Here is a 15,442-nt window from a genome sequence, read left to right as displayed (position 1 = left end):
GTACTTAGTCACTCAGTTGTATCCAAGTCTTTGCAATCCTATGGACTTTAGCCTACCAGGCTCCTCTGTCCATGAGATTCTCCAGGAAAGAATCCTGGAGTGGGTTGCCATTTCCTTCTCCAGGGGATCTTCCTGACCTAGGGATTGAACCTGTGTTCCTGCATTGGCAGATGGATTCTTTACCATTGAGCCACCTGGGTGTGTCCACCATTATAGTAGATACTCAGTCTGACAGAATAGTTTCACTGCCCTAAAAATGCTCTGTTAAAGCCATTATTTGTTTTAAAAAACAACAACAACAACAACAAAAAACAAAAAACAAAAAAAGTAGAATTATAGGAGTAAGAACCCAGTAGGAGATGTGTGCTAAATCTTCAGCTTTCTCTACCCTGGTTAGCAGCATCAGTGTCTTGCTTCTTTTTTCTTCAGTCCCTGCCCCCAAAGTTTCTTTTTGAATTTCTTTACTCCTTCCTTCACCTATGGCAGAATCATTGTGTTTACCAGTCAGCCCCACCCTGAGCCAGGAACACTGGACATGCATTCTAGGGTCTTCATTTTGTCACATATTCTGTACAGCCCTTTCCTTATATTATGTTTGTACAGTAAACAACTCCCTCCAAAAATGAGTCAGGTAAGGCTCAAAAAACAGTCTGAGGCAACAGAGGGAAAAGGGAAGTATGGGAGCATAAGCTACTGTGAATGGGTGGCCTCGTTGTTCCAAAATCCTCTACTACAATTGAAAATAATCAAGGAAACCTAGACATTCCATCCTGGTAGTTTGGACAAGTATTTTGAAATCTTCCAGGTAGAGTCTAATCTATTCCCAATTCACAATAATGAACTCAAGCCATTCTCAGAGAAGTTGGCAACCATAGAAGAGTCCAAAGTTATTTCTGTCACCCATTTTAATATTTAACACCTCTTGTCATTAACATGCCAGTAACAATGTAAAAATGCCAGTAACAATTCCCAATGTTTAACTTAGGTTCCTAATGCATGATATAAAACAAATTACCTCTTGTTATATGCTCAGTGGAGAGTGAGAAGAGATACTATTGATTTGTATTTGGAAAATAGTTGCCTAGAAAGAAATACTAATAGAGTCTAGGACTTATTCAAAGGATGACAGATCTGCAGTCTCTAAGCATTTAGAATCCCTCTGTAGATAAAACTGAAACTGTTAGTCACTTAGTCATGTCTAACTCCTTGAGAACCCATGGACTGTGGCCCACTAAGCTCCTCTGTCCATGGGATTCTCCAGACAAGAATACTGGAGTAGGCTGCCATTTCCTTCTCTAGGGGATGCTCTGGACCCAGGGATTGAACCCAGGTCTCCTGCATTGCAGGCAGATTCTTTACCATCTGAGTCACCAGGGAAGCTCTCTGTAGACAGGGTTGCCCTAAATCGGTCACAGAACTCTGGGTAAAAGTACATAAGGGTGTGGTAAGACATCGTTAAAGAAGCAGAATTTATGTTCAATCCTTGTAAATTATCAAGGCCACATGAGACTGACCAAGATAGCACTTCCCACAAGCTAACACAATGAGAGACTCAGGCAAGCACCACTAGCAAGTACAGGCCCCTCTAAGAGCACTTTGAGAAACTGATTCCCCGTCACTGCCATCTTGCACAAACCATCTTACCTAACTGAAATTGATTGGAGACATTCCCACACGTTTGCATTATTTCCGGGCTATTCCATCCTAAAGGGTATAATGCACAGCCTGAACTTATCAGCAGTCCTAGAAAAAAAAAAAAATACACACAGGCAGAAAAAAATACAACAGGCCTCTGTCATCCCAAAATCCCCTCTGGATTAGCTCAGCTCAAATTCTGCCTCTTTCACTCAGAGTTTACCTTTCCTCTTTTAACCTAGATTTCTATGACACTATCAACTCAACAGGATGTCTTTACTGTGTCAGAGGTGGTGAGCTGCAACAGATAGTAAAGGGGCCAAATCATAAAAAAGGACAGTACTGGGGATTGAGACCAACCAATGTACTTTTAACAGCCAAAATGTTTTTGCCAATGATTCACATGGCTGAGTTGGCTTCTCCAACCAGAGTCCTTTTCTATGTTGGTCTGATTTACAAAGAACAGCAAGGTAGAGACAGCTACTTGTCCCTACAATTCAGCCTTTTCTAAGAGTCAGGTCAGTCCCTACTAGTTGAAGATAGGTCATGATTTCTGTAACTTGAAATCAGTTGCCAGACTGAGATCTACACAAAGTATACACATTATGTAGGCTTCTACTGGTGAGCAGGGGACCACATCCCCTCCTCCAGAAACACTTCGAGAGACCATTCCAGATTCATGCTAAGCATTCCTACTTTCTTTAGCTTTCAAAACCTTCCATTGTGTCCCTTGCCTTCATCTCATTTTGTTGAGGTCATTTAATTATTAGAGGGCAACTCTGTGCAATCTTAGTGATAACATTACTTTTCTGACCAGAGATATAAATCTGGGTCTACTTGTTGGCATTGCCTTTTAAGGACATTTGCATCAACTACAGCTCTTGTTTGCTGCCTAGGCTTACATTTTGTAACCTGTGACCCACTCTCCCTTGCCTTTGGTGATCGTGAATTGGACTAAGCATTGGCATCTGACACAAGAGCAACCAAATTAATTGGCTGGCCAGTAATGGGTCATATATCATGCTCTGAAGAGAATAGCTGGGCCAGATTCTTGTTTCTGGAAATGTTAATCAAGGAACACAGAAACGTTGTGCTAGTTAGCAGATGGAGCAGAAGATAGGAAAAAAACACCAGGAGGTAAAATCAAGTCTGTGTCAAGCTGAAGCCAAGTTCAATCCAAAGTTATGAATAGACATCAGTTCTGGGTAAGCTGAGCAAACTGATTGGTAAAAGAAGAGAACACAGTGGCAGAAATCAGATACACCATGAAGGGAAACTCCGTACTGTTCCTGAAAGAGTTAGGGAATTCAGTTCTTGTCAATGGCTTTCCAGTTCCACTTTTCTTATGTTATAATAAATCCCCTTTTTCATTGGAGAACTCGAGTCTCTGCTACTTACAACCAAGAGAGTCTAACTACGAGAACACTATACTTGAGTGCTACACCACAGGTCATGGGATGGTCACCTACTACGAGTGTCGATGCAGAACCTAACATAGTATGCTGCTGCTGCTGCTGCTAAGTCACTTCAGTCGTGTCCGACTCTGTGCAACCCCATAGACAGGTTGATTAATGGTGACTGACTGGCATATTCAGAGGTTCCAGAAAGGTTCCAGACAGTGAAAGGCAGGCTGCTCCAGGAACTGCTGGCCTCACCTTTGTTTCTCTTTCCTCAATGAGGAAGATTCTCTGTTTACACTCTGAGAAGCTAATAAGCCCACTTTGCCTTCAGCTGAAGCCTTTTTGAAGAAGATCTTAACATACTCGCTAAGCTTGTCAGCAACATGGCAACATGCTGCTGCTGCTAAGTCACTTCAGTCGTGTCCGACTCTGTGCAACCCCAGAGACGGCAGCCTACCAGGCTCCCATGTCCCTGGGATTCTCCAGCCAAGAACACGGCAGTGGGTTGCCATTTCCTTCTCCAATGCATGAAAGTGAAAAGTGAAAGTGAAGTCGCTCAGTCGTGTCCGACTCTTCGCAACTCCATGGACTGCAGCCTACCAGGCTCCTCCGTCCATGGGATTTTCCAGGCAAGAGTACTGGAGTGGGGTGCCATTGCCTTCTCCAATGGCAACATGAGCTGTTCTCAATATTCAGTGAGGCCAGAGAAAAAGATATGGACCTAAAGAAAAAACAAGAAGAGTTTAAATAGGAAAACAGAAGGAGCTTTCTGATGGTGAGAGAGCGTTTAGAAACTAAAAAGAGTGACCAAGTAAGGTTAGAAATTCCCTTCAGTGGAATGCTTAAAATTAGAAGACATCCTTATCTGTCTGATAGTCTTAAAGGAAATGAAACTGGTCACTCAAAAGACTTTTCTAGGCTCTGGAATTTGTCCAGTGGCAATGGAACAGCACTCATTTTTTTCTTACTACAGATAAACTGAAATCATATGATATGAAGAGGTATGCACCAAAGTATGTGATCCCAGAGTATATACAATGGGTTAAGGACAGAACTGGAAATGAAACCTCAGCCTTTTCCTGCTTTCAGTGTCTACCCTTTGAGAGAAGAGTTAATAAAAAATGAGCTTTCCCACACAGAGTAGGAAGAAAAAAACACATGTTTATAAAAAAAAAACAGCAGTTCTGTATTCCAGCCTCCATACTCAGATCTCTGGGATGGGCATGAGCTCTGACTTTTCAAGCAGGGGCCTGTGTTAGCTAAATGCCTTTCCCGACATGGCAGGAGAAACCTTCCACCTTCTTCAGCCCTCCTGCTCCTTAGACCTTATCATGCTGAGAAGTTCAAGTCACAGATTACCTTTTCCAGAAACCTTTCCTCACCATCCCCAGTGCCTACCCCAAGCAAAGTTACATATTCCTTACCTCTGCTCCAGAAATACCCTGTGCTTACTTCTGTGATAAGAATATTCTGTGATATAAGCCCTTAAAACTGCCACCTGCTTTCATTACTGGACTGTGCATTCCTTGAAGGCAGGTACCATATTTCTCTTCAACTATGTATCCTTGTTACCTACTTATTACCTGGTATGTAATAAGTGCTCAATAAATGTACCTGTGTCAGAGTATGCTCTGCCTATCTAACAGATAGCTTCCTTTGCTCCCACTTCCCAAGGGGGGAGCCTTCTGAAAGGATCTCCATAGTAGAGATGAGAGGTCATCCTAGACATTCAATACAGCTACAGAATTTTAGAGAAGGAAAGGCCTTTGGAGAGTATCTGCTCCAATCCCTCTCCATTACAGATGTGGGTGCTTAGACCCAGAGAGGGAAAGCAATTTACTCAAGGTCGCAGAGCCAGTTGCTGGCAATGCTTTTCTTACTAATAAGAGAGATCCTTAGAAGTGCTGTTCTTCTAGAGACAGGTGTCCAGAAATGATCACTTTTTGGCAACAGTATCTATAGTAGGCACTAGGAATCTTATAGGCATTAAGATTCAGAGACACAGCAAGAGAACAATACAATATTATATACTTGAAAGTTGCTAAGAGAGTAGATCTTAAATGATCTCACCACAAAACAATTATGTGAGGTGATTTATGTGTTCTCTAACATTATTGTGATAATCCTTTCACAATGCATACGTGCATCAAATCAGTGTATTGTACACCTAACACTTACACAATGTTATGTTAATTGTATTTCAATGAAGCTGGGGAAAAAGAGAGAGAGAAAGAGATTGGGTTCTGTAGTCCATGGCAACCCACTCCAGTGTTTTTGCCTGGAGAATCCCAGGGACGAGGGAGCCTGGTGGGCTGCCATCTATGGGGTCACACAGAGTCGGATACGACTGAAGTGACTTAGCAGCAGCAGCAGCAGTCCCTAGAACTAATTTCTAATTCCAGCTCTGCCCCCTAGAGGCTGTGTGACTTTGGCAAGTTACTTAATCTCTCTGTGCCTAAATTACCTCATCTTTAAAATGGAAATAATAGTACTCTAACTTACAGGGCTGTTTCAAAAAGTAGTACTCATAAAGCTGCCAGGCACATAGAATGTGCTCAATAAAGATTTATTACTATTATTAAACAGCAGCCTCTCTCTCTCGCTCTTCCCTAACTTTCTACTTATATTCGCCATGCTAATTTCTTCCTCACATTTTTGTCCTCATAACAGATGAAAAGTCAAAAGCTGAACAAGGCTTGATTCAAAAGTCACCTGCTTGGTGTTGTTTTCTTGCAATTTTTCTCAGGCACCAAGCCAGAAAGTAGGAATCTGCCAGGTATGTGTTCTGCCCCAGTGCAGGTGGCCACATGCTCTTCTCAACCTGCCCTACCACCCCTCCCATCCCCCAGTCTCCCTCCTGCCTTTCAGACAGGTGAGCACAATAGGTTGTAAACATACTTCATGGACTTGTAACATACAAGTGCATACTTCATTGCACTTGTAACAGAGGATTATAATACATTTGATCACAGATGAATAAAGATGTCCAAGGAGACATATTATTTTAAAAACAAAGTCACAGGGTCATTTATCCTCATTGTTGAATGGTTCTGTGAAGACCCACAGGATCTTCTAGAACTAACACCCAAAAAAGATGTCCTTTTCATTATAGGAGACTGGAACGCAAAAGTAGGAAGTCAAGAAACACCTGGAATAACAGGCAAATTTGGCCTTGGAATACGGAATGAAGCAGGTCAAAGGCTAACAGAGTTTTGCCAAGAGAATGCACTGGTCACAGCAAACACCCTCTTCCAACAACACAAGAGAAGACTCTACACATAGACATCACCAGATGGTCAATATCGAAATCAGATTGATTATATTCCTTGCAGCCAAAGATGGAGAAGCTCTATACAGTCAGCAAAAACAAGACTGGGAGCTGACTGTGGTTCTGATGATGAACTCCTTATTGCCAAATTCAGACTTATATTGAAGAAAGTAGGGAAAACCAATAAGCCACTCAGGTATGACCTAAATCAAAGCCCTTATGATTATATAGTGGAAGTGACATATAGATTCAAGAGATTAGATCTGATAGACAGAGTGCCTATGAACTCTGACCATGAACCTATGGACGGAGGTTCATGACATTGTACAGGAGGCAGGGATCAAAACCATCCCCAAGAAAAAGAAATGCAAAGAGGCAAAATGGTTGTCTGAGGAGGCCTTACAAATAGCTGAGCAAAGAAGAGAAGTGAAAGGCAAAGGACAAAAGGAAAGATATACCCATCTAAATGCAGAGTTCCTAAGAATAGCAAGGAGAGATAAGAAAGCCTTCTTCAGTGATCAATGTAAAGAAATAGAGGAAAACAATAGAATGGGAAAGACTAGAGATCACTTCAAGAAAATTAAAGATACCAAGGGAACATTTCATGCAAAGATGGGCACAGTAAAGGACAGAAATGGTATGGACCTAACAAAAGCAGAAGATATTAAGAAGAGGTGGCAAGAATACACAGAAGAACTGTACAAAAAAGATCTTCATGACTCAGATAACCACGATGGTGTGATCACTCACCTAGAGCCACACATCCTGGAATGTGAAGTCAAGTGGGCCTTAGAAAGCATCATTATGAGCAAAGCTAGTGGAGGTGATGGAATTCCAGTTGAGCTATTTCAAATCCTAAAAGATGATGCTGTGAAAGTGCTGCACTCAATATACCAGCAATTTGGAAAACTCAGCAGTGGCCACAGGACTGGAAAAGGTCAGTTTTCATTCCAATCCCAAAGAAAGGCAATGCCAAAGAATGTTCAAACTATCACACAATTGCACTCATCTCACACGCTAGCAAAGTAATGCTCAAAATTCTCCAAGCCAGGCTTCAGCAATACGTGAACCGTGAACTTCCAGATGTTCAAGCTGGATTTAGAGAAAGCAGAGGAACCAGAGATCAAATTGCTAGCTTCCATTGGATCATCAAAAAAGCAAGAGAGTTCCAGAAAAGCATCTATTTCTGCTTTACTGACTACACCAAAGCCTTTGATTATGTGAATCACAACAAACTGGAAAATTCTTAAAGAGATGGGAATACCAGACCACCTGACCTGCCTCTTGAGAAATCTGTATGTAGATCAAGAAGTAACAGTTAGAACTGGACATGGAACAACAGACTGGTTCCAAATAGGGAAAGGAGTATGTCAAGGCTGTATATTGTCACCCTGCTTATTTAACTTATATGCAGAGTACATCATGTGAAATGCTGGGCTAGATGAAGCACATGCTGGAATTAAGATTGCTGGGAGAAATCTCAATAACCTCGGATATGCAGATGACACCACCATTATGGCAGAAAGTGAAGAAGAACTCAAGAGCCTCTTGATGAAAGTGAAAGAGGAGAGTGAAAAAGCTGGTTTAATATTCAACATTCAGAAAACTAAGATCATGGCATCCAGCCCCACTATGCATGCATACATGCCAAGTCACTTCAGTAGTGTTCGACCCTGTGTGACCCTATGGACAGCAGCCCACAAGGCTCCTCCGTCCACAGGATTCTCCAGGCAAGAATACTGCAGTGGGTTGCCATTTCCTTCTCCACCAGTCCCATCATTTCATAGCAAATAGATGCAGAAACAATGGAGACAGTGAGGGACTTTATTTTGGGGGGCTCCAAAATCACTGCTGATGGTGACTGAAGACATGAAATTAAAAGATGCTTGCTCCTTGGAAGAATAGCTATGACCAACCTATACAGCATATTAAAAAGCAGAGACATTACTTTGCCAACAAAGGTCCATCTAGTCAAAGCTATGGTTTTTCCTGTAGTCATATATGGTTGTGAGTAGTTACCTTTGCTGTGGAGACAGTGGAGTACGATCAGGGTATGAAGACTTAAACAACATCAGTAATAGTCTATTCCTTAAGCCTTATGATGCATATATCTGAAATATTTCATATTATATTTTCAAAAATAAATAAGTCAGCCTGAGAGGCTATGTAGAATCCAGAGTGCCAGGCATCAGCTCTTATTCGGGAGGTTTCAGTTCAGTTCAGTCAGTCAGTCATGTCTGACTCTTTGCCACCCCATGAATCGCAGCACGCCAGGCCTCCCTGTCCATCACCAACTCCCGGAGTTCACTCAGACTCATGTCCATCGAGTCAATGATGCCATCCAGCCATCTCATCCTCTGTCGTCCCCTTCTCCTCCTGCCCCCAATCCCTCCCAGCATCAAGGTCTTTTCCAATGAGTCAACTCTTCACATGAGGTGGCCAAAGTATTGGAGTTTTAGCCTCAGCATGTCCTTCCAATGAACACCCAGGACTTGTCTCCTTTAGGATGGACTAGTTGGATCTCCTTACAGTCCAAGGGACTCACAAGAGCCTTCTCCAACACCACAGTTCAAAAGCATCAATTCTTCAGCGCTCGGCTTTCTTCACAGTCCAACTCTCATATCCATACATGACCACTGGAAAAACCATAGTCTTGACTAGATGGATCTTTGTTGGCAAAGGAATATCTCTGCTTTTTAATACACTGTCTAGGTTGGTCATAACTTTCCTTTCAAGGAGTAAGCGTCTTTTAATTTCATGGCTGCAATCACCATCTGCAGTGATTTTGGAGCCCAAAAAAATAGTCTGACAGTTTCCACTGTTTCCCCATCTATTTCCCATGAAGTGAAGGGACCAGATGCCATGATCTTTGTTTTCTGAATGTTGAGCTTAAAGCCAACTTTTTCATTCTCCTCTTTCACTTTCATCAATAGGCTTTTTAGTTCCTCTTCACTTTCTGCCATAAGGGTAGTGTCATCTGCATATCTGAGGTTATTGATATTTCTCCCAACAATCTTGATTCCAGCTTGTGGCTTCTTCCAGCCCAGCGTTTCTCATGATGTACTCTGCATATAAGTTAAATAAGCAGGATGACAATATACAGCTTGACGTACTCCTTTTCTTATTTGGAACCAGTCTGTTGTTCCATGTCCAGTTCTAACTGTTGCTTCCTGACCTGCATACAGGTTTCTCAAGAGGCAGGTCAGGTGGTCTGGTATTCCCATCTCTTTCAGAAGTTTAGGAAGGCCCTAAGGAATCTGCATTTAATAAGCACACCAGGAAATTCTTATACAAGTGCTTCAAGGACCACTCTGAAAAACACTGTGATAGAACTTCCTCTCTAAAGAGATAAAGAAAAATCAATGACACCAATGCATAAAGCCCAGGGCTGAGAGTCAGAAGGCCTGGACCACATTCTCTGCTCTGCTTCAAATCTTCTACATGAGTCTTTGTTAATAGATTAACTCCTTTAAATACCATTTCCCAAACAGAAAGCCACTTTTATAATCCTTGCTCAACATGGTACATTTAAGTTAAATGATGACTGATGACAGTTTGCAAGACTTTTCAGGAAATGCTTGGTTTGCAGAGAAGATAATGGTTTTTAGAAAACACCACCCTTTCCTTGAATTACATTCTCAGTGATCTGTCTCCAATGGCAATTTCATTCAGCTTGAAGCATGTAGTATTAGGACCTTATATGGAGCAAAACATTAGTGCCTGTCTGGGTTTGTTGAATTCTATCTGCTTAACTAAACCAAAATAAAAAAGTCCAGAGTGGTAGTTCTCACTTGAGTTGGGGAAAGGGAACACAGAATACACATCAGAGTCACTGGGGAGATTTTTAAAAACATGTAGCCTTCCACCTGTTGCTATGTATATCAGTATGGGAAAGAGTGAGAGAGACCATTTTTTTAAGCCCTCCAGGTGATTCTGATACATTCCCTGCTCTAGAAAGATTCTTGGCCTCCCTCAAGTAACCTGATCCAAGATCTTACACTTTTTCCTGCCAAGAGTTCTTTATATTTACTTCTCACCTATTTCTTCTTCAGTTAGCTCTCACTGAAGTTAGAGGATAATTCACAAGCATCTTGCATGTGTATACACAGGGGAATGTAAATAATGACCTTATTCTCTGGGATCAGGGGCCAGCTGGTTGGAAACCTCAGCATCCCAGGGGTTGAAATAATCTCCTGACCAGATGTTTCCTTCCCTGGTTAGAGGAGGGCATGAAGGTCCCAGTGGAAGGCTCTCTGGATCCTACACTTGTCCAGCTGGATTGGCTGCAGGTGGAGCAAATAGGACCCAAGGGCCCCATCAGGTCACCTTGCTGAATCTGACTCAGGCCAGCAGTACTTTATTTCTTCCTGTCTCTCCCACTTCCCACCGCTCATCTCTGTGGACAGCCGCCAAACTGGGGAACAAAAATCAGGCAGAGGGGAGGGAGTAGTTCTTAATGGATACTCCATCTCTTCAGTGGTTTGGGGTCTGGCAGAGATAAACCAAACCTGAAACAAATGGGCTCCTCCCCCTGATATATTTTGGTTAATGCACCAGCTGCTGAGAAGCAGTCCGGCCTGGAGCAATGAAATCAATTTCCCTCGGTTGAACAACAGGCTTCAACTTAACCCCCACAGCTCTTTCTCTTATGTCTTTTATCCGTGTAGCTCAAAACACTCTTCAGGTTTGGCTTTCTGCCACTAACAGTGCCCATCTCTGAGGAGTGAGGCACAAGATCCTGCAGAACCTTGGATAATGTTTGTATGCCAAGGAGTGCCTAGAAAATATGATACATTCAACCAGGCTTTACCATTCCTTCACATCTGATATAACCTTGACAGGCTCCAGCTTCTAAAACGGAAATGAAAATGACTCTTAGTTGGCTGGTATTACAGATGGGGAAGTTGTGGAAATTCAGCCATCTGTCCAATATTATTCCCTTGTCCAGAGAGAAACCTTGTAGCACACCTTGGGTCTTAACTCTTTCCATGACTACTGTCAAGTGGCATTTTATTCTTGAGTTTTAAAGACCTTCATCTAAGCATAAATACTGTGACTATGTTCCTATGAGCGATAGCCAATGGGGAATATAAAATGGCAGAATCATATGAGATGAAAATGATACTGATGTTTCTGTTGCCTCTGCATGACATCTGCCACTCAGTTCATGGATTAGTTCATTAGATTAGAATGTTAATTCAAATTTAAAATTTTTACAATGAGCTTTTTTTTTACAGGCTCCATTTTTTTACAATGAGCTCTCTGATGACTGCATTCAAGTAGCCTTGAGGTGCAATGGCAGTGATGAGCTAAGACAGTGCTTCTCATCAGGGACTGACTTTTTACACCCTTCACCCCCCCACACCCCAAACAGAAGACATTTAATAATGTCTTTGAGACATTTATGGTTATCACATATTCGGGAGGGTGTTACTGACAATCAGTGGATAAAGGTGAGGGATGCAGTTAAATATACCACAATGCATAAGAATAAAATAATTGCCTACTCCCCAAAAGAAAGAAATATCTGGTCCCAAAACAAAGAAATATCTGGTCCCTTTTCCTTAGAGGAAAGAGGGAAACAGAAAACATCATCTTAACTGGCACAAAAGAGAATCCGGTACTTTTCATAAGAAGGCAAGGAAATCATAATACGTTAGCTTAGGGTTTCTCAACCTTGGCACTATTGACATTTGGGACCAGATATTTCTTTGTTTTGGGGAGTAGGCAACTGTTTTATTCTTATGCATTGTGGTATATTTAACAGCATCCCTCACCTTTATCCACTGATTGTCAGTAACACTCTCCCGAATATGTGATAACCATAAATGTCTCAAAGACATTACTAAATGTCTTCTGGTTGGGGTGGGGGGGGGGGTGAAGGGTGTAAAAAGTCAGTCCCTGATGAGAAGCACTGTCTTAGCTCATCACTGCCATTGCACCTCAAGGCTACTTGAATGCAGTCATCGGAGAGAAGAAGAAAATTAGGATCTGGGCTATCTTGCCAATGAACCAATTCAAGGAAAGAAGGGAAGTGAACATGAGAGAGGTCAGTCATTTGCTTACAACCACAGGGCAACTTAGTGAAAGAGCCAGAAGTGGGATCGAAGTTTCCTGGCTCCAGTCACCCACACTGTGCTGCTAATGGAGATGACAGTTATAATGAATAGGAATTCTAAAACTTCAGGAACAACAACAAACTTCAGCCATAGATTCTACCAGCACTTTTTTCCATTTCCCCATCCAGGTGTGAAAAATAGCTCATATATTCACACACGTATTTGCCTGTGTGTCTAAACTTGCCTTTTTCTTCTCAGTTCAAATGAAACCACTCCCATTGCTTTCCTACTGTCTGCCATTTTTGCATTTTGTTCTTTCTTAGCCCATCCACACACTGCAGCATCCCAGGTCTCCCGCACTAAATTTAGAGGCAGACTGAATGAGGGAAAAGATAAGTAGAGTGAGTCGGGGCCAGAGGAAACCTGGATAGACTGTTGATGGCTACCATTCAGGGCTAGCCTTAGATATTGCCAGATAAGCGGTCAACTGCAGTCTGCCTGGTAGCTAGCATTTCACTATTAGAGATATATTTTTTGGTGAGGACTGCATATTGAACTCATTCAGTAATTAGCACCTTTGTGTACGTGTTAATGAGATCATGGTCCTCAGATAACTACCAGCGACCAGGGATCTTAGAGGTCAAGTTTATTTGGGAACTGTAATACTAGAGTATATAGTTGTATACCATACTAGTAGTATACTAGAGTTGCGTCCTCTGCAAATCAGACCTGGATAATATTGTTAAATGGGCACTCTGCAGGCAAAAGAATGTGATGAAAATCAGGGCCAAAAAAACAGATATCAATTCTGCCTACTAGACAATCTTGCTGTGAATAAAACCCTGATGTAGATTGCGCTTTGGGGAGTCCCAGACCAGGTATTTCAAAGGAGCCCCCATTCAGAGTCTTGTTGTTGTTATCCAGTTGCCAAGTCATGTCTGATTCTTTGTGAACCCCCCGTACTATAGCACCCCAGGCTCCTCTGTCCATGGGATTCCCCAGGCAAGAATACTGGAGTGGACTGCCATTTCCTTCCCCAGGGGATCTTTCCAACTCAGGGATTGAACCTGTGTCTCCTGCATTGGTAGGCAGATTCTTTACCATCTGAGTCACGAGGGAAGCCCATTCACAGCCTTAGCCCATTCACAGCCTTAGTCCATTCACAGCCTTAGAGTTGGACAAAGAGGAGAAGCTGAAAGTGGATTTCCCTGTAAGGCAACACGCCCACTATGCCCACCCCTGCAAAGCTCCCCAACCTCTCCAATCCCAGCCACACAGTCTTACCTCCCACGAACTGTGCAGCTCCCATGCAACGTCCCATCATTCTGGAGATGAGTTCTTCCATGCAGCAGCCCAGGACAGCAGCCAGTGCCACCAGGAGCAGCAGAGCACAGCCAGCACCTGTCACCACTGTGCACATCTGCCAGGCCAGGCTGGGGATGGCACTGAAGCTGGCATAGCGCCCACACTCTTCAACCATGATCAGACTCTGCCCCTCTCCCCTCACAGGGTAATTGCACCTCCGGAATGTGCTGAATGACACTGGCTTCCCCAGCTGAGATCCAAAGAGCCAATAAGGCAGGAAGTAACTGGTAGAACTGGCCACGGCGGTAACAAGGGACAGGAAGGCCCAGAGGGTCCCCACCAGGGTCAGGCTGCTCCTCATAGTCCCAGGTTTCTCGGTGGGGATGGGGAGATGAGTCGGTTCACAGCGCCAAATGCAGAAAGTTGTCATGTAGGCTCCACCAGCCTAGTTTTCATCTGCCTGGCCAGCCCCAGGGCTCAGTCATGTGCTTCTTGGCCCTTACTTCTGGATAAGGTTATTGTCTTGAGGACCATTTGGGTCCCTATGGGATTCTGCTCTCCACCACTTTTCTCATCTTCCCTTCCTTCCACCTGGTTCAGACTTCTATGATCTCTAGGCTGCAATGGAAGAACCACAGAAGTGAATTAGTGACTGTTTCGTCTACTCCAATGCAGCCTGCCTGAGTGTGTGAATGCTAAGTCATTTCAGTTGTGACCAACCCTTTGTGACACTATGGATTATAGCCCGCCAGGCTCCTCTGTCCATGTGATTCTCCAGGCAAGAATACTGGAGTGGGTTGCCATGCCCTCCTCCGGGGGATCTTCCCAATCCAGGGACCTAACCCACATCTCTTACATCTCCTGCATTGGCAAGCAGGTTCTTTACCACTAGCATCACCTGGGAAGCCCAGTGCAACCCAAACAGAGAGCTTTCAGTTCTTGACATCTAATTTGGAACAAGGGGTAAGAGGGAGGCCTGAATCAAACCTAGGCTCTCCAAAGAGCCCCCAATTTCTGATGGAATGACCTTGTTTACCTGAGGCCTGGAAGGAGGTACTGCCTCAAGAGGGCCAGGAACCAAGGTGCTTTCAGAGAATGAAGGAAAAAGGAAGATCACTCACAGGGCCTGCCCATACTCCAAGGGAGAAGAGGGAAGGAGCGCTCACCATGGAGTTAAAGGATGTGCCCATTTGACCTTAGTAGGATATCCAAGAGAGCATTAACTTGGGCTTTCCCAATATTGCATCGGTTAGGTTTAAATGGGTAAATAAAATAAGGGGCACCTAGTCTCAATCCTTATGTTCATCACTGAGCGAGCTCTGTTTAGTCACTTTTCCCCAAGAACAAAAAAGGAGGCACCATCCCAAACAATGAGAGTTGTTTAACACTAAACTGTCTACTAAGAAAAGCTGCCCAGTCCTTTGCTGAATATAATCATCAAAACTTCTCTCTCTGAAACAGATCTGGTTCCCCCTGCCTGGCTGCAGGAACATAGATCTCGAGCTGTAAGGGCCTTTCAAGATGCCTTTTGGAACAAGTCATCTCAGATTCAAGACGCTGAGTGCCTTTTTAGATTTAATCTCCTCAGCCCAGCTCACAAATGGCTTTCACAGACCCCACTGTCAAAAATCAACTGCTTCCTTCCCAACTACATTAATCTGCCATTGCATTCTGGCCTGTTTCTCAATGAAGGCAGCCAGAGACCACACTGCAGCCTGCTGACAGCACTGTGAACATCTCCAGCAAACAGGTGGTGGAATCTGTTTCAGAAACTT

At 43.2% G+C, this 15,442-nt stretch overlaps 1 protein-coding gene across 2 annotated transcripts in view; it reads right to left on the bottom strand.

Moving 5' to 3' along the window:
* Nucleotides 1-15,442, bottom strand: part of LHFPL1 (LHFPL tetraspan subfamily member 1) — a 60,541-nt gene that overhangs the window by 37,276 nt on the left and 7,823 nt on the right. Inside the window, exons 2-3 of one of the 2 annotated variants that reach the window (XM_027534978.1) lie at nt 13,647-14,285; nt 1,645-1,743 (exon numbers count right to left, since the gene is read on the bottom strand). In XM_027534978.1, coding sequence (XP_027390779.1) covers nt 1,645-1,743; nt 13,647-14,097 — 550 coding nt within the window. In that variant the 5' untranslated portion in view covers nt 14,098-14,285. The remainder of the gene's footprint in view (nt 1-1,644; nt 1,744-13,646; nt 14,286-15,442) is intronic. The other variant, XM_027534979.1, reaches the window with a different exon arrangement.

The sequence above is a fragment of the Bos indicus x Bos taurus genome, chromosome X (genome assembly GCF_003369695.1).
Source record: "Bos indicus x Bos taurus breed Angus x Brahman F1 hybrid chromosome X, Bos_hybrid_MaternalHap_v2.0, whole genome shotgun sequence".
NCBI classification, from domain to species: domain Eukaryota; kingdom Metazoa; phylum Chordata; class Mammalia; order Artiodactyla; family Bovidae; genus Bos; species Bos indicus x Bos taurus.
This window is presented reverse-complemented; position numbering and strand designations above follow the sequence as displayed.